Source organism: Fusarium subglutinans, assembly GCF_013396075.1.
Source record: "Fusarium subglutinans strain NRRL 66333 chromosome Unknown NRRL66333_c0000090, whole genome shotgun sequence".
Classification (NCBI taxonomy): Eukaryota; Fungi; Ascomycota; class Sordariomycetes; order Hypocreales; family Nectriaceae; genus Fusarium; species Fusarium subglutinans.
The window spans coordinates 59,854-83,712 of record NW_023502153.1 but is presented as its reverse complement, the minus strand read 5'-3'; the positions used below and the strand labels follow the sequence as shown (position 1 = coordinate 83,712).

Sequence of the window (23,859 nt, the reverse complement as noted above, 5' to 3'; positions counted from 1 at the left end):
TTGTTGATATGTTTGAACTTGAACTGCATTGTCCTCATTACGAAGTGCTCTTCGGGATGTGGACGCTAGTCACTTCTTTCAACCACATAGACTATGATAATTAGTTTCTCTGGAAATAAGCAGGATAGTTGCCGACACATCTCAAGGAAAATGAAGCGAACCGAACCGAGTATCAAACCGAGGAGCCTTTCAGTTCTGCCACCCTGACCGCCACAGACGGGCGGGCACTAGAACCGTATTTGCGATTTTATGCAGAATCCCTCTCGGATGGTTAATGCCATGAAAGGCTTCATCCACATTGGATCTAAACACAATGGTTTTCGAAACCCGAATCAAATGCATATCCTCTTGGTTGTAATAACTGCTACTGTGTACATAGGCGAGGCAGGACAAATACTCGTCTGGAGAAAAACCCACTGGCTATCGGGGGCGGTTGCGCATGCATCAATGAATGTCTTGATTTGTATGGTCAACAAATCCGGGGTGCTTCCATCGGGCGAGCTGCTCCATGCTGAACTAGCCCTACCAATGCACCCAAGAAAGGGCCAATAGAACATCATTTGCCGTCAAACAGTTGCACAAAACCAAAAGTATATGAGGATTTAAGCATTCAGCTATTTTAAGCGGTGTGGCGTTACATGGTCGCAACTCGGCAGAGGATTGAGATGTGAAGCTAGGCCAAGCCTCATCCTGCAAGCAAGCGTTAGTACGATCAACTACATCAGCCGGCGTTGTCAACCGAGCCAACCCTTCGGAATCTAGCAAACCAGCTGGGCGGGACACCAGGGTTGGGGTGACATGGATGGCTGTCTAAGACGCAACTCCAGCCGGGGAAGCTTTTGTGGTTCCCCCGAATTGGACGATGCTAATGTAATTCCTGGAGCAAACAACTGATGTGTGACTGATTGCCAATGTTCGCCGGCGGAAATGGGGAAGGCTTGATCATGCCGAGTTCCCATTCGTGGTGTTTACAGATCTGCTGATCGATGAGCATTCGCATGTATCCTCTGTCTTGCTCATTGGACGATATGATCTCTCTATGTTTAGCATAGGTAGCGTTCCTGTAATCGATCAGAAGCGTTTCGTATTTTGTCATTTTGTTCATGACCGAATGATAAAATTGCTAGCTGGAAGATTCTGGCCGGTGGTCAAGGCCCTGTGCTTTGAATTGTCGTTCACCAGCTGACCTTCCACCCCCACGCTATTACTCCACACTCAACGCTACTGGCGTTTCTCTCCTTGTGCCTTTTCCGTTCCCCCTTGCCCTGTCCTGTTTTGGGTAAATCTCTCCCGAGTCGTGACTTGTGATTGGATCAAGAGTCGAGGTCTTGAAAAATGACACTCAGCCGAAAGAAAGGAAAACGTGCAGGAATCCCCATGTAGTTGGAAGAAAAGTTTTGATTCGGTTTTGGTTTGAAACTTGAATTCAACTCGAGGGTCCTGCTCGGGCGGCCTGTGGGTGAGGTGAGCAACCAGATGTCCATCAAGACCTGTAAAGCTACCAGGTACTTAGGGTGCCTAAAACCAGCATTTATGGGTTAGTAGGTAGCCTGAGTGATGAACGCGCGCTCAGTTCAGTGACCTTGGTCAAATATGCTTGGAATAATAGGGGCCGTTGGGTTACTCGTAAATCATCCCAGGTGTGAGAGCACTCCTGACTTTCAACCAGAGTACCAAAACCAACTGGTCTATCTATGGGCGTACTAAACTATTCTGAACTTATTCAGGTCAGAGGACGTTAAAAGTATGATACAGTGGGAATGTTGAGAATGAGGCTCTCAACGGGCGAGTGTTATCAATGAACCAACAACGACATGGGAGGGTGTCCAATTTTCCGGTCAGGAAATTCGGACCAGCACATCGGTACGCCCCATCATCAACCAAGTTTTGAAACCTTCCCTTAGATATGTCACTGGAATTTGCTTTTAAGATTTGCCATGAAACCGTTTGCCAAGTCCGGCTCAAGTCAGCCGGATAAGTGTTTGAGACCGATGCTCAGTAACATTCGACTTTTGCCGGATTAATCAGCTTGCTCAACTATGGTCGGATTCGAAAAGCAGAGCCAGACAAATAGAACCCACGACATAGATGATATATAGACAGACTGATAAGTGACGTTGCATGTCGCTGTATCGTTGGTCGTGCGAGCTGGCAGACGTTCGGTTCGGCGGCCAGAGTTTCCAGAATTACCCAACTGCGGAAACTCCGCGCAAGGATTTTCCCACAGGGAATATGATAGATTTGCCCCTGGTTCTACTATTCGAGCTTCTATCCAGGCAATGCGAAGCTAATGATTTGCACTCCATGTCCGTATCGTTGCATTGCCCCAAGTGAGATATACAATTTGACTACTCCGTAAGATGTGGTTTTGTAAACCGAATTGGAACATGAAAAGGAACGTGCAGTGGGCTCGTGACCTCAAAAGCCATGCACATACCTACTTACCTACATATGAACGGGAGAGTGACAGGGGCTGGTTCTGGGTAATGTGAGTTGGCCCTCGGGGGCAAGAAAAATTAGACTTGGTAACAGGGTATCAAAAATAAACTTAGCAAAAGACATCCTAAATCTAGTAAAGTTACACTAAATATTATAAGTCTTTTTGTCATTTTGGATCAAGTATTCTTTCCTCCCCTACGGAGTAGGCTGGATGGAATTTGGGGTTCAAGATGTCCCACAGGGAGCGTCATGGGCCAGATCCTCACGAATCTTTTTCCCCCTTCCCCTGATAGTCTCAGATTGAACGACATTACCAGTCCATCTGGAAATCATGCTCCACCGTAATAAATCCACCGCCATGCTGTTACTCTTCAATACACAGCTACGTAGATACATAGCACAAATGAGTGAGATCCATTGTAACTGGACAGCCTAATAAGGTGGTCAAGATAGAAAGATGCTCGGTAAAGTAGATTCTGATGACCTTTTTCCGTCCTCAGCCAATTGGTCCAGAGCCCTAGTCACCCCCAGACGGCATGCCCTGCTGGCACCGGGCCCCAAAGCCTGGCCTGGGTTGTGGAGTTGGATCCCTTCCAGCGGGTGACAGTCACCCCCGGGCCCATTTCACTACACCCTGCCCCCACGCCACCTGTGGAAGCAAGTGTAGGTCGGGCTGTGCGAAATAGTGGATGTTGGAAGTTTGTTGCCTACCCCGGGCTTCTCTCCGGGCCCTTTTCCTTGAGCCTGAATTAGGTACATCAGCTATGACTTGTACCGTCATCAACCTTATATAGATCCCTCTGGTCCCCGTGTCCCTCGGTCAATCTGCTCTACTGATTTGCAATTCTTGGCCTTTTCCTATTCATATCTTGATGATTTACTCGATCGATTCATAGACATTTGGCCGTCCCGTCCCGTTACTGCGTCATTATCATTGTCATTCACATTATCGCTGCCAATCTCACCTCGCTCGACCTTCAGTTATACACCCAGCGACAGGCGTCATTAGGGGCTTCTTTAACATCATAAATATTCCTAAAAGATTGGCTTTGTTGGCTCTCTTAATCACTCCATACGAAAATGCTTTCCTACGAGCCCACACCAATGTCACTCAAGACTCCCACAAAACCAACTACCATTACTTTGCCGCCCACTACTTCGTCACCAATGACGGTAGCACCCCCATCCATCAACTCTGCCACCATCAATGGCCACAAAGCCCAGGGACAACAACACATCTGGCTGGTTACGGGCCCTGCCGGCTGTGGAAAGACAACAGTCGCTGGATATTTGGCTCAATCATTAGGCCTGCCCTATATTGAGGGCGATTCGGTATGTAGAACTTTTGCAGAACGCCCCACGTTATGAAAATGCCCCAGCGTCACCACTAACATGGTTTCTTCATTAGTTCCACCCTCCCGCCAACATTGATAAGATGCGTAATGGTATTCCCCTAACTGATGCCGATCGATGGGATTGGCTCACAGCTTTACGGGAAGAATCCATCAAGAGACTGAATTCCGGATCCAATGGAGTCGTCCTTACTTGCTCTGCCCTCAAGCGCAAGTATCGCGACGTCATCCGCGTTGCTGGATACTACGATCACCGCATTCAGATCCACTTCGTTTTCCTCGACGCTTCTGAGGAGCTTCTTCTCGCCCGTGTCGCCCAACGACAAAACCATTACATGGGTGCCAACATGGTCCATAGCCAATTCGAGACCCTTGAGCGACCTTTGGTCGATGAAAAGGATGTTATCACCATCGACGTCAGCCGGCCCATAGAAGAGGTGGAGCGGGAAGCCCTCAGTAACGTGTTGGAAGCAATCACCAAATCTCAAGACAAGCCATGAGCGGTAGACAGCATTGGTAAACAATGTTTTGTACGCTTTATATCATTTGGTACATCTTTACCGGCTTCATCATACACTGCCAGCCCGCCATACACAGTCATTTTGGACAAATTTAGGCGAGGCCTTATTATCAAGCAGGGAGTCACAGCGTTATGGTTATATATGCATTCAGGATTTTGGAGTTCAAGATTTAAAAGGCGTTTGGAACAAAGAGTCTTGCCATTGTCCAGTACCTATGCACTCGGACAGCTCTCCGATGAGGCGCGACAGGGAAAAGAAGACTAGCTAGGTAGCTTGGTGCAGTCCCCCGCAAAGTGTCAGAGTTGCAGTCATTGTACCGCATGAGCACAACTGGGGCTGCTTGCTTACACGGATAGGCTAAAAAGAAGGGAGGGAAAGGTACTCACTCATCCCCAGGGTTCTGAGTTGGAAGCCAGTTTGTTGGGTTGCTATAATATCTACACCATGTTAGAAGATCAATGATCTGCTTCACTTGTTAGGGCAGATATACAAACAAACATTCTTGCACTAAACCCATCATTACTATGCGATGTCTGCCACCCGTTGCCACGAGCCTATGAGGTTTGTTGTAATTTTGCTCGCGAGGACACCTCTATCCCGACATTGGCTTCTAGCTATCCCGATGAACATTAAGTCTCCTGCATCATGACAACTCAACACACTTGACCACGGCTCAGCTCGTCTGATTGAAAATGCCTCTGACCGACAAGCGAGCGAGTGATAGCTCATACAAATACTTGGAATGTAATTGGAAGCTTCGGGTCGGGGTGTTGTCATCATGCACGGTAAAACCCATTCGGCATCTTGGGGCCTGAGCGATTTGCATCACGAGGTTATCAATGCAACGGAATCAGGGTTCTACAGCTTGGGCCAACATCATCACTCTTATGCAGATTCAAATTCTCTGGATTCTCCGGCCACCCAGTCCCTTCACCTCGTCATTAACAAAAATGAGACCTTGACATTTAGCCAAACCGGGATTCATTGCCGAGGAACAATGCAATATCGCGGCTCAGCAGCGTCTCACCAGCTTTGTATATCCCCTTTCGTGTTCGTAATTTATGAATTTTTGGTAATCTAAATTATATACATTAACCCCTCTTATCTATTTCAGATGCATCACCATAAGATCCGGCTCTTCCACTATTTGTCTAACTACCTCAGCGGCTCGCGCCATGGTAGCGCCATCAATAACTCGGTGATCAGCACTCCAGCTGAAGTTGGTGACCTGCTTCTTGACCACATTGTCGTTCTCGTCAAACGCAGGTACTGTGCGCATGCGTCCAATGCCCAGAATGGCCACTTCACGTTCCACAATGACAGGACTGACGTATGTACCACCCACGTTTCCAATATTGGACACTGTAATGGTGCCCCCTTGGAAATCAGCTGGCTTAAGCTTACCCTGGCTGGCCAATGCCTGAAGCCGTGAGAGCTCTGCCGCAATGGATATGAGGTTGAGAGAAGCGACATTCTTGATCACGGGCACGACGAGCCCTCCAGTGGTGTCCATAGCGATACCAATGTTGTGTTGTGATCGATGGACGAGGCATGGCTTGTTAGTCTTCGGGTCAACATCCACCCTGGCATTGAGCATTGGGTACTGATTCAACGCTAATGAGACAGCCTTAATTATAAAGGGTAGATATGATAGCTTGGTAGGTTGTCCATCGACTGTAGGGCCCTTGGCAATAACACGGTTCAGTCGCTTCCGAAGCTCCACGAGGCTCGAGAAGTCAACCTCGTCCGCGTAGAGAAAGTGTGGGATAGTCAAGGACCTTGTCATGGTCTTGAACATCTGGAGTTGTGTGTTGGAAAGAGACACAACTGTTTCGGCTTGTACTGAGGTGTCTTGTGGCTTGGAAGACGCCGCAGTTGGAGATACTTGCTGGGCACTATCCTTGGCATCTCTCTCCTTGATAAATCTGTAGATATCTTCCTTGAGAACCCTGCCATCTCTTCCAGTGCCATCAACATCTGCGATATTTAAATTGAGCTCCTTGGAAAGATGTCGCACAGCTGGAGTAGCAATGCTGGCGCATTTGCCCTTCTCCTTGACTGGTGTCTCGACGGGGGACTCTAGATTCGCCTGCTGCTCTGTTCCAGCCTGAGTCTCTGTAGGTGGTGGTGGAGGAGGCACATCCTCTTTGTCGGCTTGTTGATTTGATAGTGCGCCAACGTCCTCGGCTTTTGCCTCGCCTTCAATATCAATGTCAACAAAGGGTTTGCCGACCTTAGCCATTTCGCCGGCTTCGTAGTGCAGCTTCTTGACCACGCCTGAGAAGCGGCTTGTAATTTCCACAGATGCCTTGTCACTTTGGACTTCGCATAGCGGAGAGAACTCTTCGACGCGGGCGCCGGGTTCCACGAACCATTGAATGACTTCACATTCGACGATGCCTAGCTTGTGTTAGTCCGACCGGATGACGTGGGATAATTCGCATTCACAAGCTTACCTTCGCCAATGTCAGCCAAAACAACAGGTTTTACAGCCATTAATCTTCTGGATTCACTGAACCATCTTTGAGTCCTGGGCAACATTGGAGCTCGAGAGCCCACTGCCACGCTGCCCACGCCTCTGGCAACATGCCATTGCTTCTGTAGCACACGGGATCCTCGTTGAAGAAACATAACTACTAGCAATGAAGCCTGTAAGGAGAAGAAGAATGGTCAGAGTTTGTCAATAGAAGAGCCAGAGTCATCCTCATAAGAGAGAGGAGATGGTAAATATTCATGGCAGTTTAAGCCGAAGAGCTGGCTTCCATCGGCCCCGTCCGTGGATAACCGCCAATCCGGGGGAATGATGGCACTGACGAATACTAAGCCCGATCGAACCGCATTTTCGGCTCTATCTCAACCCCCACACTGCCGATTCAATGGCCCTGTGCTCCACTACTCCCGTCAAACGTGGGGACTCTATGCAAACTCAAGTGAATTTTCCAACGTCGGGTCTCAGGTTTGGAGAGCCGCAAAGTCTGTCCCCTGCCCTCCCCTGTCAGCCATGATGGCATCACGACGACTCGAGCTGAGCCTCTCCAGCCTCGCTCGCCGACCTCTAATATGTTTTCTTTGCGAGGCTCGTCGCCCGTTCACCGCTTCGGCCATCCGCCTAGCGAGGACCGAAAAGCCTGGATCTGGCGCATCGTTAAATCCCCAAGAAAATATTGCTAAGCCAATTGAGGCTCCGCGAAGTTATGGAAAGCGACAGGAAGGACACTTCGTACCGAAACCTCTTCCTCGTCCGATCGGAATGCCCCTGCCGCCTAAAGCTGGAGAGAACACTGGAATTGATAATCGATCGCTACGACAGCGACGTGAGGATTTTGTTAATTATGACAAGCACTTGCAACGGCGCAAGGAGCTGTAAGAGCATCATGGCTGGCTGGTAACACACACGCGCACACTAACGCTTCTTTGTACACAGAACTGCAAAGATTTCACGGCCGTACTTTCGAGATTGGGGCAACCTTCAATACCATGAGGGTAAATCCTTCATTGCGCCTCCGCGCCTATTCAAGGCCGAGCTGTCACTCTTCTTCCCCAACTTTTACGGCGAAACTCTATTGAAGACGGATAAGAATCCACGCGATACTACACCACTCCTTACTGGCAAAGGAACAGTCGTCTCTTTCTTCAGCAGCCGTTGGGCTGAGCAGCAAGCTGCGACCTTCACATCTAAGGAGGAAAATCCCGGGCTTCATGAAGTGCTAAATAAGCACCCGGACACGACACAGATTGTCAATATCAACTATGAAGATAACGCCGGCAAGGCATGGCTGGTGCGTTTCTTTCTGGGTTCATTACGAAAGCAGTTCCCCGAGAAGGATTGGGACAAGTACTTCCTTGTTCGACGAGGCGTTACCGACGACATTCGCGAATCCATCGGTCTACTCAACAGCAAGGTCGGATACGTTTTCCTTGTCGATCAGTATTGCCGAGTTCGGTGGGCGGGCAGCGGAACTGCTCATCCCGTGGAAGCAGAAGGCTTGGCAAAGGGCCTCTCACGTATAGTTGATGAGATGAGGAATGAAGCTACCTTACCCGCCACTGCAAAGGAGCAACATCCAGGTAAACACCATCTTGAGGTTCCGAAAATGCTGTAATTAGACGCCTTCTAGTAGAGGAAGACGATTGTAACTTTAGACATCCTAGACATCCATGGTCCAACCATGATTGTACAATATCAAACACGCTGATACCCCTGAAACACCTGTGCATCACTCAAAAGCAAGCTCTTCAGTTTTACGAGAAGAGGAAAAAGGCAATAAAACAGAACGCAACAAAGCCTCCCATGATAATCCCGTCCCTCCTCTTCTTTGCTGATATCCTTCCGATCAGCGTGTTGATCCCAGGTACTTGGCTTGCCGCGTGCGTAATTCTCCGATTGATACTCGCCAAGGTTTCACGCTGCAGATTAAAGTTGTCGTTAACTGCGTACGCTTGGCTGAGAACACTGTCCGCCATATTATTGCTGTTATCGATGCGATTGCGCTCTTCCAGCATGTAATCAGCCTCGGCAGCCTCAGGGTTGTTCTGGCGGTATTCATCGATATCCGAGCGGACATTGGTCAGAAGATTGGCACGATCGCGCGCTTGTTGTAGTGTTGAACGCAGGCGCGCCAGATCTCTCTGATGGCCAGTAAGCTTCCTTCGAAGGAGGGACAGGTTGTTCTGTTTCGAGGCGGAGGATGCGAGATTGGGTTCGGAATCAAGAAGTCGAGTGAGCTGGCCGTTGACTGTTTCGCGCTAATGCGATGTTAGTAAGTCGTATAGCAGCTTGCCAGTCAACAAGATCAGCGCATACCTTCTCTAGCAATTCTTCCAACTTTCTTTCTGTTTCGCGCTCTTCTTCTGTAGGCTTTGGTGGTACGTTGGAGGCTGTCGAGAACTGCGAATATGTGTGGAACAAGGTATCCGTCTAAGTTACGACGACGTCAGCTAATAGTCTGGCACATGGTATTGTTTGATTTACCTGGGTCTCCAACTGTCGAGCTTGTTGTCGAAGCTGGGCCCATCCGGCGACTCCATTCGTTGTCGACATTCTGTCTATTAGAACTCTGACTTTGTGACAATATGGTGATGTATTCTTATGATCGTCAAACCGGACTAGCCTTCCACCTCACCCATCAACTAGGTAAGGTAGGTAACTCCCTGACGACCCTTGTCCCAGGGATGGCAGAATTTAGACACCGCCTTACGCTTGATCCAGCCACGTGGCTTTACACGTGATTTAGCACGTGTCGTCCTAGAATCAAAATTCTTTGTGCAGAAGGCCGCCCCACTCCTGCCCTACATTTCTAACCTGTGCACGGCAACGATATCGCGACACTCACTGAAAGCTTGAGGCAGATATCTTCCCAACACCTCGTCGACACCACTTCGCATACCACTTCGAAGCTATTCAAGATGGTGAGTACGAATAATCCTCGCCCTCTGTCACGGTAGTCATCGGCTGGTTTTGTCGCCGTCTCGTGCGGCTGTCAAACCATTCGAACTTTTCATCGACCAAAACACATAAGACATTCACGATCGTTTTTCCACTCCCGAACCGCGGCCATTGTTTCGAGATAGCAACACACACAGACATGAATATGGGAAGGACAAATTGCTGACAGGTTGCAGTCGTCGGGCAAGGTCAAGGCTGGTGCGCTCTGGGGCAAGAACAAGGATGATTTGACAAAGCAGCTCGCTGAGCTCAAGACCGAGCTTGGTCAACTCCGCATCCAGAAGGTCGCCTCTTCTGGCTCCAAGCTGAACAGGATGTGAGCATTTCTCTCTCCGCAACCTTGGTGTTGGAGGAGATCGTAAAATCAATAGCGACGTATCGCTAATACCTTTCAAACAGCCATGACATCCGCAAGTCGATCGCCCGTGTCCTGACCATTATCAACGCCAAGCAAAGGGCTCAGCTTCGACTCTTCTATAAGAACAAGAAGTACGCTCCTCTCGACCTCCGACCCAAGCAGACTCGTGCCATCCGCCGCCGACTATCACCTGAGGAGAAGTCCCGCGTCCTCGAGAAGACCAAGAAGCGCACTGTTCACTTCCCTCAGCGCAAGTTCGCCATCAAGGTACGATGATTCGACGCCTTTGGAGGATTAAAAACTCTATCATGGCAAAACTCTTGTTCCGAGAACCAAACACTGACGAAAAAAATGCAGGCTTAAGTTAAAATGCTTGTAGTTTCTGGCGTGAGAAGGACAACGGGTAGAAAGGAAACGGGGTATGGAGGGCGTGGCGTGCTTTTTCTTTGAACTAAAGGCTTCGAAATTTGCATCGCATGGCTCAGGGAATCTCGGTCTGACTTGTACTTATTTCCCGGCTTGGGCCTCGATTCGGGACGGCATGTCCACAATGGACTGCCTAGACAGGCAGTCTTTAAAAACAAAAATGAGGTCATGATCAAGAAGTTCTGAGTGCATCCTTGTGATGGTTGTGACAAGATGTTTGCATCCATGTAGGAAGAGGTCATGTGCCTCGAACAATCAAAGCCTCGTTGCCTGGCAGAAATCCGAGAGATATACAATTTATCATCTTCTCCAGAGAATATACTCTAGATTTTGTGTGAGTGTATGTTGATTCGTCAATTCAATCCAAACTGGCCTGAATCTCTTTGACCTACTCTGTATACTGATAAAATTCTTTTGTACGGGTTGCCCACATTCGGTTGGTCTCTACATAGTAGGCGCCTCGGATCGCTCTAACCCGTGTCACCCCACCATAACCCCAACGACATCTTTCCGTCAACGAGTAAGAAGACACAGAGAAACCCAGCTTCTTATTTTTCACCTCCTTCGTTCATCTTCACCAAACTGGACACCTCTGTTAATCGGATCTCATATAATATGAGTCATTCGAATTGCTTTTCGTAATTGGGCCCTCAAGTGTACCAAATGCCTCGGTATTTAAAAGAGGACCCCGCAAAGGCAGTGGAGGATAGTTTGATCCGATGAAGAATCGATTTCGAGAGGACCGCGGATTAACCAATATATGTGCATCGCTCATGTCTCAATGATCGACATCCAACTATCCTCAAGTGCAGAGTTGGCTGCACAGCTTTCCGGGATTCACGCCTTCAGCTAGTGCTTTCAATGGACAGTATACGGGACGAATGAATAAACAAACTATCCGAGGGCGACAGTGAAGATTCAAATACCCCTCCTGGCCTCCTCCCCATCGATAAAACGAGATCATTACACGACATCGGAAACAGTATGCACCAATTCTAAACTACCCGTATCTGTCACACTCGGCCGGACATTCTGGATCATGGTCAATTACATCAAGAGCTTGATCTTTTCGTATCCATCATGGAACCGGGTATCTATCTACCTTTATCTGAGTCTTCCGCTCCCTTCGTAAATATCATGTGGCTCGTCCGGAGCAACATGATCCAGGAACGCCAGTTTTCATCACAAATTTCAAAACGGCTTAATTGCGAAAACCTTCAACACCAGTACCAATCCCAAAATCCCAAAACGACAGCACCTTTCCTTTTTTTCTCTTTTAAATGAGATATCCTCAACTCTGGGAAGTTTCAGAGCTGCATCTCATGAGCTTTTGCTAGTCTTGCGGCCGCCATCTTGCAGATGAGTCTGCAGATGCCGACGAAGTTGATCCAGTCGATGAAAGTCTTTGCCGCAGTGCTCACAAACGTGGTTACCACGAACATTGTGCGTGCGCCGGTGCTTTGATAGATTGGAAGATTCACCAAATCGCTTCCCACAGATTTCGCACTTCAACGGCTTCTCTCCTGTATGCGTGCGAAAATGCATAGCTAAGAGCAAGTTAGCATTTGATATTGAGCCAGGGGTTGACATATTTACTACGAGCACTCTGTTGCTTGAAACGCGCCTCACACCCCGGATATTCGCACTTCCATGGTTTCTCTCCCGAGTGGGTACGCATGTGCTGCTCCAAAGATTGCTTTGCTGAAAGCATTATGCCGCAAATCTCGCATTTGACTGGTTTGTCTATCAGACAAATTAGTACGTTCTTCGAAATGGAACCTGGTATTCCATCATATGGTACAACTCACATCCGGTATGCGTCTGCATATGTCGTTCCAGTTTGCTCTTTTGTGAGAATGGACCGGGTCTTATACAAGCGTACCATGTGCAGCAAAATCCATTTTCGCCCTTCTGCAGAGTCTTGACATGTTCATTCTTACAGTGGTCCTGGAGTTCTTTATTACTTGCAAACCTTTTAGAGCAGAGGACACCATCTCCCTCACAAAGCCATTGGCAGGTGAAATCAGGTTCCCCTTTTATTTCTTGCTTCTCAGCCAACTCGGTTTTCGGCGTGGGGGATTGTGAAGGCATAGAAAAGGTGCCATTGTGGCTCAGCCCAGGGCCATTGGGGCGGCTTGCAAGATTCCCGACGTGTTGGTTGAGATCATCAATGAAACTAGGTCCGATTTCATGAGAGAAATCGCCAAAGTCATGACCGATCGCGGAGTCAATATCCAGAGGAACACCCTGGCCTGGTTCGACCGGGCTCATGAGTGTTTTGACCACGGGCTCAGGCTCTGCCGAGGGTGTTGTAACAGACACAGATGCCGGAGTGGTGGAAACGGTGGTGCTCACGCAATGCGAATCGTTGCAGGGGATTGCGGCCTCCTGGCAAGAGGCGTCAAGGCATGGCTCGAGGGCAGCACAAGTGGGTTCGAAGCAACAAGCAGCATTGGAGAAGTCAAAGTCGTCACAAGAAGCATCGTAGCAACAGTCCGCATGATCTCCATCGCCACATTGACTCCAGCATTTGGCGTCGCCGCACGCAGAAGTGCAGTCAACAGAGGTGGCGTTGTTGCATCCCATATGTTGTGTCCATGACATCGGCATGCAATTAGCGACGTTGGCCTGTCCCATCATGTTGGCCCAGGAGGGAGCAACGGCTTGTGGCCAACGATCGTAGAGACTTGGCATTGAAAATGCATGGTTCTGGTGTTGGAATTCTCCAAACGATGTATGTTGGCTGTCTAACAGTGGCATGTTGAAGTTGTGCTGCAAATTCTCGTTGACGGCCTGAAGGACGGCTGTGGGGTCGATATGGTGGAGATTCTGATCTTGTTGAATGCGATGAGGAGAGTGCATTTGATGCACATGCGATGACTGCTGGTATTCCAGTTGGTTATGATATTGATGCGTCAGCTCAGACTGTCTCCTTCGCTTTTGTCGGTGCGCTGAGACTCTCTTTGCCGCAGTGGACAATGTTCTTGCAGGAGAACTGGATATGTTTGATTGGGTACGGCTTTTTGCCCTCGTGGAACGGGCGTTGTTGGCCTGGTCATGACGCTGAGAGGCCGTATCAGCACCGTTCTTAAGATCGAGGCCGATGTCAAGAGCGGTCTTAGTGGCAGCAGTTTTACCATAGTGGTCAAAACAGCGTTGGTCGAGACAAGCGTTCTCAGTGTTGTTGCAGGTACCGAGAGAATCGAGACCATGTGTCAGGCATATATCGTGGCCGAGCAAACTGTCAAAGCCATAGTCGACTTTTTCGGATTCGAAAGAAGTTGGCTGGTTTTGCTGCTGGTGATGATGAGCGAAAGGCGCTGAGTGGTCCATGACTGCATATATGGAGTCACAACAGCAATCGCTCGGTTTGATAACGGCGATTGCTTCTCTCTTTTTTATCCTTTCGCGCGCGGATGGGTTTGAGTTGAATTTATGATTGAGTTGCTCCTCGACGGCATTAGTAGGATAAGGTGAAGGCCTCGGCGGCCCTAGTGGGATGTTGCGAACGGCCCAAGACAATCGATGAGAGTGAGAACCCGGATGGCCAGGCGGCTCAAAGGGTTGAAGGTGGAGGGGCAGGGTAAGACGCTAAAGCACTTTGTGAACTCCAGTGGGTCATGGTGCGTTTTAGTGGGACCAGCTTCCTGGAACAGTTATGCTCAGCCAATGAGGATAGAGGGATTGAGAGAGCAAGACAGGAGCAATCTATGGTTGCTGAGTACCTACGAGGCCACGGAGGCTGTAGGCATTCGTTCGCTTCTATTTTTCCTGAACTAAGAAACAGTTTTTAACCCTAAGTGAGCAATAATGTACGGAGTACCTGAGGGAATATCTTAGCAAGTGAAAGGCTTACGATTTCTTCCAACCCTACCTACTTTACCCGTAAACAGCCAGTCCTGTCAGCTGGAAGACAAGTCACCAAAGTTGAGCTGGTGAACTGGGTGGGTTTGAGGACAAGGGATACCAACCTCGGTCAGTATTTATTATCCTTTAGTTATTTGTTAGAAATCCATAGCCGAACTGGTTCAGTGCCTCGAAGTCGCGTCAACCACTGAATCTTCCGCGTGGGGTTCATGTCTCTTGATCGCCTGCACTATGATATACCAATTTCTGCATCAGTAGGATATGGTAGTCTCTGTACAGTACTTTATGTGCAGTTAATCCACTTCATCGCTCCAGCATGTTCCTCGGTAACTTTTCCGACTAGAGCACTGACGATATGGCCCATACAACTGGCTCAGTGACTTGCAGCGGGTGATATCCCCGGATGGCTGTGATTTGGTCTTGCCTTTGTTGCTACGTCTCTTCTGCGATCGGCTTGTTGATCGTAGATCGTTCACTGTTGTAACTAAGGTATTGTGACCATTGGGTCTGATTCCTCGGTGTCAACTTGTGTTGTTGCACGTCTATGTCTGTTAAAGTAGTTATACCCAAGCTGCACGATTTCCCACCAATAAGTGGTAGCTATATATGTTAATAACAGAGACTGTATACTTCTACTGTATAGCCTACTATCATACGAACTGCATGTACTGATTGAACACTTAAGGTAGTCGGGGCAATAGACTCAAGTTTTCATGGCAGTTACCCTATGCTTGTCCGTTTTGTTATATTATTTCCCCTAGGTATGTATTGATATCGACACCAGCCACTCAGACATGCGCTGACATTTCCAGACTGAGAATGGCATAAATCTTGTTAAGGCTGCTGCATATTGACCCGCGTCTACATTGCACTGGATATAAAGGCTTTGAATTGATATAGGTACGTAGTGAGTAACCACTTGAGAACTTGAGATACAATCGTATACGGGTATAGTTGACACCTATATGTAGTTTCCAGGCTGCGAGCAATTACAGAACTTGCCTTTACGAATGATCGATTCCATCTCCGTCTACTCTTCCCGGCAACGCAACTCCCCGCTCCGGGTGCGACAGACATAGACCCACTTAACTCCGGAATGCTCTCCGTCACTCAAACTTTGGTAGGAAGGTATGAGGACTTTAGACAGAGATATACCAATGCAAGACACTCGAAACCCAATGTGATAACCATCATTATCTGTCAAAGATACGTAGCCGATGAAATTGAGGTAACTGCATTTGCCTACTGTTACGACTCGCACTACGCAGCAAGACTAACGGTACGTAATCAGAGAATAAGCTAAAGGGCTTATCTTAGGCTATTATATACTGCTTGAGGTGTGCTTCTGACAGTGTTCTTTCGAGTTAATAGGCCTGACAGCTGATGTTCGGATCGCCTGCCTTACTTCGACGTTGCTCACACGCCCCTGAGGCGCAGCGCTGCATCCCTCAACCCATCACGATTATCTTTTGCAAGTTCTTCATGACTGCAGAGTTGACTACAAGGAGTAACTGACTTCACCACGACTGAGTGATCGTCATCAGCTATCTTTATACACTGACATTTACTGACACTCGGTTGGGGTTATCGCAAACCAAGCTTAACGCTTCCTACCCTATTTCCTTATATGGAAACCCCTCCTGACCTCGATCTTGGCATTAAGAAACTCCAGCCTAACGTCTCTCGCTGCCACACAACGCTCTAATTCAATCCATTAAACTTCAATCTGGCAATCTCAGCATACGGCCAGTCTTTTCCTTGCTTTGTCCCCTGTGTTATAGCCCAAAAGAAAACAGAAAACATTGAATCCACCGCACCACACCATCGGCAGCCATGGGTAACATCTGCGGAAAGACAGAGCCAGAGGCTTTCTCGCAACCCGGCAGAGTCTTGGGTTCCGCTCCCGCTCCAGCCGCTGGCACAGCGCCGGTTCCGAAAAAGGTCGGAGGCCCGCCAAGGACTTTGGGAAGTGGCCCAGCTGCGGAAGCTTCAGGAGATACGGATGACGCCCGGAGGAAAGCCGCGGAAGCTGCAGAGGTGAGGTCGCCCCCTATCGCGTGACTGTCATGGTGTCGTTATTGTTATCTCGACTGACTGAGCATTGCAGGCGCGCGCAAAAGCATCCTTAAAGCCTGGTGGAAAGTTGCAGACACAACTAGCAGCACAGAAGAAACAGACACGTTCAGAAACCCTCAAGGACGCTAGCCAAGAGCAGCTGCGAGCGCGCGAGGCCGATCAAGCAGCCGAAGCAAGAAATTGGGCATGATGATTTAGTGTTGACTTCTTAAGAGCAGACAGGTCAGAAGATGCCGCAGAGTAGCTGGTTCACGGCAATACGGACTAGATGGTAGCGCGTCTACACATTGTGATCATTCAATAGCGCCTAGCAGTTCCAAGATTTGTGTTCATGTTCGGTTGGATTCTTATCTTAGAGTATTTTCAAGCAATATTATAGACGTTTTATCTCGGAAACGTTACAAGTTCAAAAACTCGGTTGACTCAGCGTTAACCAATGTTCCCCTAGAGCTTTCCACCGAAGTAGGCATGTGACGCCATGATTAACTCCTATTGTATACATCTTCTTCTTCAAACTTCCACGTAGCCTCTGCAACGCCATTCATCAACGAGCCAGTCCATATAAGTGTAATGAAGGCAGTGGGCTGACATCCTTCCAGCGAAAGACCTCATATGGCTAGGTAATTGTGTATCGTCCACTGGCTGGTGCTCGGCTGTCGGCATCTGCAGCAGCTATTGTTCCTTCTCTTAATAGGCGCGTGAGTTCACTGAGAGCGGATCCAACAACAACCTCGGTATCGCCTTCGATGAGAATATACAGTTTTGGTTCGGCTCCTGCGGGAACCTCTTTGCCTGGTGGGTAAAAGTTGCCCTTTGTTGTGATCGATGTACCTGTAGCTTCCAGGATCTTGGCGACGTTGGTTCGGTTGGTGACAGCCCATCTGGCCTTTTGAGGGAAATCGTTGATTTCCAATGTGGCATGGAACGCACCAGCATCTGGGCCCTTGTTGTCGATGGGCTGACCAGCACGAAGTTGGCCAGCCTTTCCGAGGCGGCTGTTGATGGCGGACACGGCTGAACTAACCTTGTCGAGCGGGTCTTTGGTCTTGTCTTTTACTCCAGCAGTAACAGTTGCCTGTTGAGTAGACTCAACTCCTGCGCCTTCAGCCTTTGCTGACTCGCGGGCTTGAACGCCTGACGCTGCTGCGCGGATCGCACTGAGAGCCTTCTCTGCCTTATCGTCCTCCTCTTCCTTCTTATCTTCTTTGACCTCCTCCTCCTCACCCTCGGCCTTGTGGGTCTTGCGCTCGCGGAGACGGGCAGCCTCTCGTTCCTGGTCAAGACGATCAAGACCCTTGCCGCCAAAGCCAGATGTGTCCTTGGCCTTGCCAGACTTGACCTTTTCGCGATGAGCTTTCCTCATTTCGTCGAGCCTTTCTGGCACCGGCTGCCCACTCTGTTCAAGAGCCTTGGCAATGCCGACAGAGCAGTTCTCCTGCTCTGGCGTGACGAATGTGACAGCGACACCAGTATTGCCAGCACGACCAGTTCGGCCAGCACGATGAACATAATCCTCCAAGTGGTTGGGTGCGTCGTAGTTAATAACGAGCTTGAGTTGCTTGACATCAAGACCACGAGCTGCCACTGAAGTAGCAATCAAGATAGGCACTACACCCTTCTTGAAGTCTGAGATGGTAGAATCACGATCAATCTGATCTTTACCTCCATGAATGGACATGCAGGGGTAACCCTTGATCATAAGCTCTTTCAATAGATCGTCGGCCTTTTCTTGACGTTCCACGAAAATGAGGGTGCGGGCATCTTCATCACGGTCATAGAGCTCTCCAAGCAGTTCGAGAACACGCAGGAACTTGGATGGCTCATCTCGAACTTCAACGATCTGATCAATCTCCTTTGCCACAACACTACGACCGCCCACTGTAACTTCGATAGGATTATTAAGTACCTTCTTGGTCAGCGAGTCGATGATGCGAGGCATCGTAGCCGAGAAGAGGATAGTCTGCCTGTCGGGTCGCATATTTGCGAAGATCTTCATGACCTGAGGCTCGAAACCCATGTCGAACATTCGATCGGCTTCATCAAGAACAACATATGTAACTCGCTTGAGATTAGTGACCCGCCCTTGGTTCGCAGCTAGAAGATCGATCATTCGACCAGGTGTACACACAATGATCTCCGCGCCACGCTTGAGTTCAGCAATCTGATCTCGGATGGGCGCTCCACCGTAAGCACAGACAGATCGAAGACCCATCATCTTGAGAAAAGGTTTACAGTCTCGATGAATCTGGACTGCAAGTTCCCGTGTTGGAGTCATGATCAATCCGATAGGCCCATCTATATCTTTCAGTGGAGGCTGGTCCTTGATGTGCCGGAACATGGGAAGCAAGAAAGCCATTGTCTTTCCCGAACCAGTCTTCGCCACACCGATGACATCGCGGCCCGACATGAGAGCAGGAAGAGCCTGCATCTGGATGGGGGTAGGTTTCTCAAAGCCCAAGTTATCAATGACGTCGAGTGTTTGTCGCGTCAGACCACATTGCGCCCATTTCTGGACAGGCTTGGGAACATCCTTTCCGTTGACCTTGATGCCGTCGAGTTCTAAGCGAAGATCAACTACCTCGGCCTCTGTGAGTTGGCTGAGTTCAGCTGGCTCGACCCAGAAGTTTTTGCGAATAGGTTCAATTTCGATCTTGCTGTAATCAATCGCCGGAATGTCTTTCTTCTTTCGCTTCGCAGTCATAGCTAGCAAGGCATTTGCGTCACCTGTATCCTTCTTGTTGAAATCATATTCATCGTCGCTGAAGTAAGCCTCCGGCTCCTGAACCTTTTGCGCCTTGGATGTCCTAGCTGGCTGTTTCACGTCTGTCTGCCTGAGATCAGCCATGAATGCATCCAGTGGATCAACGTCATCTTCCTCCTCATCAACTTCCATATGTGTGGTGGTGTTGTGTTCAGCGGCGATGTTGTTTGACATCGTATCTCCATTGATCTGGGTTTCGGTCGTCTTTGACTCTTCCTCACCCGTATCCATTTGGTTCTCTGCCTGCAACCGTCTCTCGTGAGCTGCACGAGCAGCGGCGGCGGCCTCCTCTTCAGTCTCCGCGAAGTTGTCCCCATCAGATTCATCATCATCCTGATCAGCATATGGAGTGTCATCAGCTTCGATGGGCAGGGCAGGAAGCTTAGTAAGTTTTCGTTTAGTAGTGTCTTCTTCATCCAAATCAAGCTTCCGTTTAGTGGGGAGCTTGTCAGTTTCTGTGTTGTTCTTCACAAACCCAAACCCACTAGCTTTTGTTCGATTCGCAGGGAGAGCTGATGCTAAGATAGGTTGGTCAGTTGAGCTTGAGGGAGGAACCGAGGATGAGAACCTACCGCTGGTAGACGGTTTTACAGGCACTGTGGGATTAGCGGGGGCCGGGAGCTTTTCAGGCTGCCCTCCTAGAGAGCCCAAGGTTGGTTTTACGCCTTCGTGTGTCCGGGAAGCTGCCGATTTCTTTGCGATGGCCTTGGGGTCAAACTTGCCAGAGTATGGGACGACAGGTGAAGAAACAGTCGGTGTTGCAGCCGGCGAAGCAGTCACAGAAACTGATGGAGAGACTGTTTTTGAGGATGTCCCACTTGCTTTCTTGTCCATTTCAGCCAAGAGGTTCCTTGTCTGGCTCGGGTTTACTTCTTTTTGTTTCTGGCTGGCATTCTCTTTCTTCTTCTTCCATGCCTCAAGTTTGGCTAATCTTTCAGCCTTCTTGTCGACCTCCGGCTGTCCAGAATCTGCCTTGGGAGCCTGCAATCGACATCCATTAGCAATACTTTCATGAAAGAGAGACTGCAATCGAACCTCCTCAGTATCGGGTTTCCCACTGCTGCCAAGTGAGGTCTTATGTGTTCTGCCGTCTTCACGAATGCTGCGAGTAAGGGAGTCAGCCGTACCCTCACGGCGCCCAGGGGTGCGGTTGCGGGAGTCGTCTCGCCTTCTCACATTCCGATCACCTTCTCGGCTGTGGTTATGTCGCCTATCGGGTGATCGATTGCGATCATCGTAGCGTTCTCGGGATCTCCTCCGATCTCTTTCGCGGTGGTCTCGTCGTCCACCTCGGTAATAATTGTCGTCGCGCCGGTCTATAGAGCGGTCTCTCCGTCGATAATAATCTCGATCTCGCCCATGGTCTCGATCTCTTTCGCGGTCGCGGTTTCTGGGCTGTTCATGAATAAGATCGTCAGAACAAAACCGGCCATAGTTAGTTGGTTGCCTTCTCACATCTGGACTGCGTGATCTGCTACGTCGCCGATGGTCCCGTCCATCGTTGCGCCGATCCCTAGCTCGACGATCATCATTGCGGCGACGGCGAGAACTGTGGGTGCTGCCTGCAGGACTTGGTGAGCGCGAGTCTCTCGGCCGAGCCATTATTGGTGGTCTCGCAGGCTCAGCAGGACACTTCGTTGGTGAGTAGTACTTTGAAACGGAAGACCGAAGCCTAAGCAATGCGCCACAAGCGCGTGAGCGTATATTCGCGGCACAACGTGACACGCTCGTAAGCTTCTCTCAAGCGCCTTGTCGGAGTAATTAGGCGCCGCAGTTTGTCTCTGGATGGATATAGAAGGCCGTTGTGTTGATGTGAGAATGAAACTTTAGCTTCTTGGAAGGCTGATGGGTTGAGTCTGGGGTTCATTATCCGGGCTTTATCCAACAAAAGACCCACACAGAGGAGCCGCGCTAATCCCAAACGGATTCTAGGTCAAGCTACACTCGGTTTCATGTTGATGGATTGTATCAGTCTCATCTCCAACATCTCAAAGTTCAAATGACAGTATGGCCGGCCTCGTCGCATATGCAAGTAGCGATGATGAGGAAGAAATACAAGAGGCGGAATCTTCTCTATCTCAGATTAAGGTAAGAAATATCCCATGAATATTCTCCACCATATAGCAACAACTTTGTCTAATTATGACCAGCAAGAAGTAAACACTACAGCTAACAAACAGCATGATCGAGAAGTAACGAAGAAAGTCAATACATCGGGTAAGGAAGGACCTCATCATTCGTACTCTCCATACGCCTGATTCTGTTTCAAGCTATCTCTGACCTTGCTACTATGTAGCTTCTGAGTATAAGAGTCTGGAAGATGTTCCCATCGCACCGATTCAACAAAATGCTGCGCCCTTGGGACCTCTCCTACCACCCATGGAAGGAGCTGTTGTGGATGATCAAGATCCAGCATCTAGACCTGCTTCACCATACTCGAGCAATCGTGCTCTTCTTCGTGACTTGACGTTACCATCAGCACCTAACCTAAACATTCCACCATCGCCCCCAGGATCACCACCGCCTGGCACAAACGAGAAATTCGAGAAATTCCTTGAGCTCAAGAAGAAGGGAACACACTTCAATGCCAAACTGGAGCAGTCAACTGCACTCAAAAACCCCAGTTTGATGGATAAACTGATGAGATTTGTCGAAGTCGATGAGCACAGTCAGTATTCAACTACATTGGCTACAGACTTGTGGAATCCTGCGGCGTTTCCAGAATGGGCGTTCAAGGAGAAGCTACGGAAGAGCCACGACAAATTGTTGAAGGAGAAAGAAGCAGAGAAGACCACTGGTACCAGGACGACCGTTGAATTTGTCCCATCGTCAACATTGGCAGGCCAGGATGCAACAGCGAGAAGTGGGCTTTTAAGAGGCGAGAAACGGAAAAGTAGTTGGAACTAAGGATGAAGGTGCCAGGTTACAACACATGATCGCAGCGATAGCTCTTTACCAAGGAACATGACCAAGATCACACTCACGAGATGGAAAGCCGGAAGTTTTCATTCAGAGACCTGTTACATACTGGATGACTCTAACCAAAGGTATCATTATAACCGCCCGCGCCTTTGGCCGAACTACCACCTCCTGGTAGCTTTACATTAATCGACCCGACGGCCTGCATCATCCATCGCCACCAGAATTGCATAATTCATGACCCTTCGTTGCTTCCATGCACAAATGGCATGCAGCCCAAATACCAATGAATAATGCAATTAATCACTCTTGCTCTCGCACTTTACCTCATATTCGAGGTCCTTCTTCAAAATGGCACCAATGTCGATTTCAACTGTTTGATTTGAACTCGCCAGTGCTGCGGCGAAATATGTAAGGTTTTGACCATGGTTGACGACCGACTTGCCCAGTAACTTGAAGGGGAGGATGCCTGTTTTGCAGTAGGGCTCTTGCTGGACGGCGTTGAGTATAATACTCTGGTTCATGCTGGCGGTGATGTTTACGACGTTGTCACCAGGCTTGAGCATCAAGTTTGGAATCGTCAGGGTGCCGACTTCAATATCTCCAACAAAATTTGTGAAGGTGACGTTGCCCTGAAGTCATGATTAGTTTGGCAAATGCATAGACGGTGAATGATAGCTTACATTATCTAGTGTGAACACGGAAGCGTTCGGAATTGTGGTAGTGCCGTTGAAGTTCGGTGCGTCTTTACCACTACCAAAACCGATGTGGCCGTCGGTGACTTTAGTGCCAGCGAAATGGTTGAGACCCTTCAGCTCCAATGTCTTCTTGAAGGTGACGCCGTACTTGCGCGTTAGACCGCTTGGCTTCACTTTCGTCTTTCCGAACACGGTGACACGGACTGTCTCGTTGTTGTGGAACCAGACGTTGAAACGAGTGAACTCCTCCATGTCAGTGATTGTGACCTGCTGGCTGACATTGACGACCTGGTGTTTGTTGCTGTTGGTCTCTGGCATCTTCACGGTAGCAAACGCTACATGTGCTGGCCAATCCTCGAGATACATATCAGCCTCAAAAGGATCAACATTGGCATGGATCTTGCCATCGGTGGTGATAGAAGAATCGATTTCCATGAGATAAGCGTCACTCTCGGCGTTAAGGATTCGAACGGATTGGATTTCCAACTTGGCTTCGTTGATTTTACTCTGTGCAATCTTCGGGACAGCGACAAGAATTCTAAGGGGTAAAGTCAGTTCTGCAATGGACGCTTGAAGGAGTAGCGGCTTGCAACTTACATCACGGGAACCACGATGACAACAATGATACACAGAATAATGAGATAAACCCACCAGAAGCGTTTGCAGTGTCTGGCACAAGTTCGCTTCTTGGACCTGGGGACAGTCCCATTCTCGGTCTGGGTGACCTCGTTCTTTTCCGACATGTTGACCTGATTATAGGAAAGAAAGGATAATTAGTGGTGTGAAAGGGGTGTTGTAACAAGACAGGACAGGTCCGACGTCGTGGAAGTGAAGAAGAACAAGTCAATCTTCAACTGCACCAAAAGGCGAGCGGGAGGGAACAATGGCTGAATTAAGTATTTCCACCAGGGTTTACCTACTCGGTCGAACTGCCAATCTGCAAACCTTGCGGCGAAACAAGAAGGAAGTAACGACACCCACAAATAATCTATGCAG

At 49.0% G+C, this 23,859-nt stretch overlaps 10 protein-coding genes across 10 annotated transcripts; 5 read left to right on the top strand and 5 right to left on the bottom strand.

Moving 5' to 3' along the window:
• Window positions 1–3,519: 3,519 nt before the first annotated feature.
• Window positions 3,520–4,291, top strand: FSUBG_7234 (thermoresistant gluconokinase; the record flags this gene model as incomplete). The annotated part of the gene is made up of 2 exons (XM_036685518.1): window positions 3,520–3,771; window positions 3,848–4,291. The coding sequence occupies 2 exons, from the start codon at window positions 3,520–3,522 to the stop codon at window positions 4,289–4,291; spliced, it is 696 nt and encodes a 231-aa protein (XP_036537244.1).
• A 1,126-nt stretch (window positions 4,292–5,417) lies between these two features.
• Window positions 5,418–6,943, bottom strand: FSUBG_7233 (2-oxoisovalerate dehydrogenase E2 component (dihydrolipoyl transacylase); the record flags this gene model as incomplete). The annotated part of the gene is made up of 2 exons (XM_036685517.1): window positions 5,418–6,712; window positions 6,769–6,943. 2 exons carry the CDS (start codon window positions 6,941–6,943, stop codon window positions 5,418–5,420), a joined length of 1,470 nt encoding a protein of 489 aa, XP_036537243.1.
• Window positions 6,944–7,313: 370 nt separating this feature from the next.
• Window positions 7,314–8,415, top strand: FSUBG_7232 (mitochondrial ATPase complex subunit ATP10; the record flags this gene model as incomplete). Its single annotated transcript, XM_036685516.1, has 2 exons — window positions 7,314–7,675; window positions 7,737–8,415. The coding sequence occupies 2 exons, from the start codon at window positions 7,314–7,316 to the stop codon at window positions 8,413–8,415; spliced, it is 1,041 nt and encodes a 346-aa protein (XP_036537242.1).
• A 139-nt stretch (window positions 8,416–8,554) lies between these two features.
• FSUBG_7231 (SNARE of golgi compartment) lies at window positions 8,555–9,353 on the bottom strand (the record flags this gene model as incomplete). Its single annotated transcript, XM_036685515.1, has 3 exons — window positions 8,555–9,058; window positions 9,117–9,230; window positions 9,285–9,353. The coding sequence occupies 3 exons, from the start codon at window positions 9,351–9,353 to the stop codon at window positions 8,555–8,557; spliced, it is 687 nt and encodes a 228-aa protein (XP_036537241.1).
• A 365-nt stretch (window positions 9,354–9,718) lies between these two features.
• On the top strand, window positions 9,719–10,392 carry FSUBG_7230 (60s ribosomal l35; the record flags this gene model as incomplete). The annotated part of the gene is made up of 3 exons (XM_036685514.1): window positions 9,719–9,721; window positions 9,935–10,074; window positions 10,158–10,392. 3 exons carry the CDS (start codon window positions 9,719–9,721, stop codon window positions 10,390–10,392), a joined length of 378 nt encoding a protein of 125 aa, XP_036537240.1.
• Window positions 10,393–11,862: 1,470 nt separating this feature from the next.
• FSUBG_7229 (metalloregulatory protein) lies at window positions 11,863–13,875 on the bottom strand (the record flags this gene model as incomplete). Its single annotated transcript, XM_036685512.1, has 3 exons — window positions 11,863–12,089; window positions 12,139–12,285; window positions 12,351–13,875. 3 exons carry the CDS (start codon window positions 13,873–13,875, stop codon window positions 11,863–11,865), a joined length of 1,899 nt encoding a protein of 632 aa, XP_036537239.1.
• Window positions 13,876–16,242: 2,367 nt separating this feature from the next.
• Window positions 16,243–16,675, top strand: FSUBG_7228 (uncharacterized protein; the record flags this gene model as incomplete). The annotated part of the gene is made up of 2 exons (XM_036685511.1): window positions 16,243–16,446; window positions 16,517–16,675. The coding sequence occupies 2 exons, from the start codon at window positions 16,243–16,245 to the stop codon at window positions 16,673–16,675; spliced, it is 363 nt and encodes a 120-aa protein (XP_036537238.1).
• A 426-nt stretch (window positions 16,676–17,101) lies between these two features.
• FSUBG_7227 (pre-mRNA-processing ATP-dependent RNA helicase PRP5) lies at window positions 17,102–20,848 on the bottom strand (the record flags this gene model as incomplete). Its single annotated transcript, XM_036685510.1, has 1 exon — window positions 17,102–20,848. The coding sequence occupies one exon, from the start codon at window positions 20,846–20,848 to the stop codon at window positions 17,102–17,104; it is 3,747 nt and encodes a 1,248-aa protein (XP_036537237.1).
• A 405-nt stretch (window positions 20,849–21,253) lies between these two features.
• FSUBG_7226 (uncharacterized protein) lies at window positions 21,254–22,153 on the top strand (the record flags this gene model as incomplete). The annotated part of the gene is made up of 3 exons (XM_036685509.1): window positions 21,254–21,334; window positions 21,397–21,463; window positions 21,543–22,153. 3 exons carry the CDS (start codon window positions 21,254–21,256, stop codon window positions 22,151–22,153), a joined length of 759 nt encoding a protein of 252 aa, XP_036537236.1.
• Window positions 22,154–22,464: 311 nt separating this feature from the next.
• On the bottom strand, window positions 22,465–23,606 carry FSUBG_7225 (uncharacterized protein; the record flags this gene model as incomplete). The annotated part of the gene is made up of 3 exons (XM_036685508.1): window positions 22,465–22,797; window positions 22,849–23,401; window positions 23,461–23,606. The coding sequence occupies 3 exons, from the start codon at window positions 23,604–23,606 to the stop codon at window positions 22,465–22,467; spliced, it is 1,032 nt and encodes a 343-aa protein (XP_036537235.1).
• Between the last annotated feature and the right edge of the window lie 253 nt (window positions 23,607–23,859).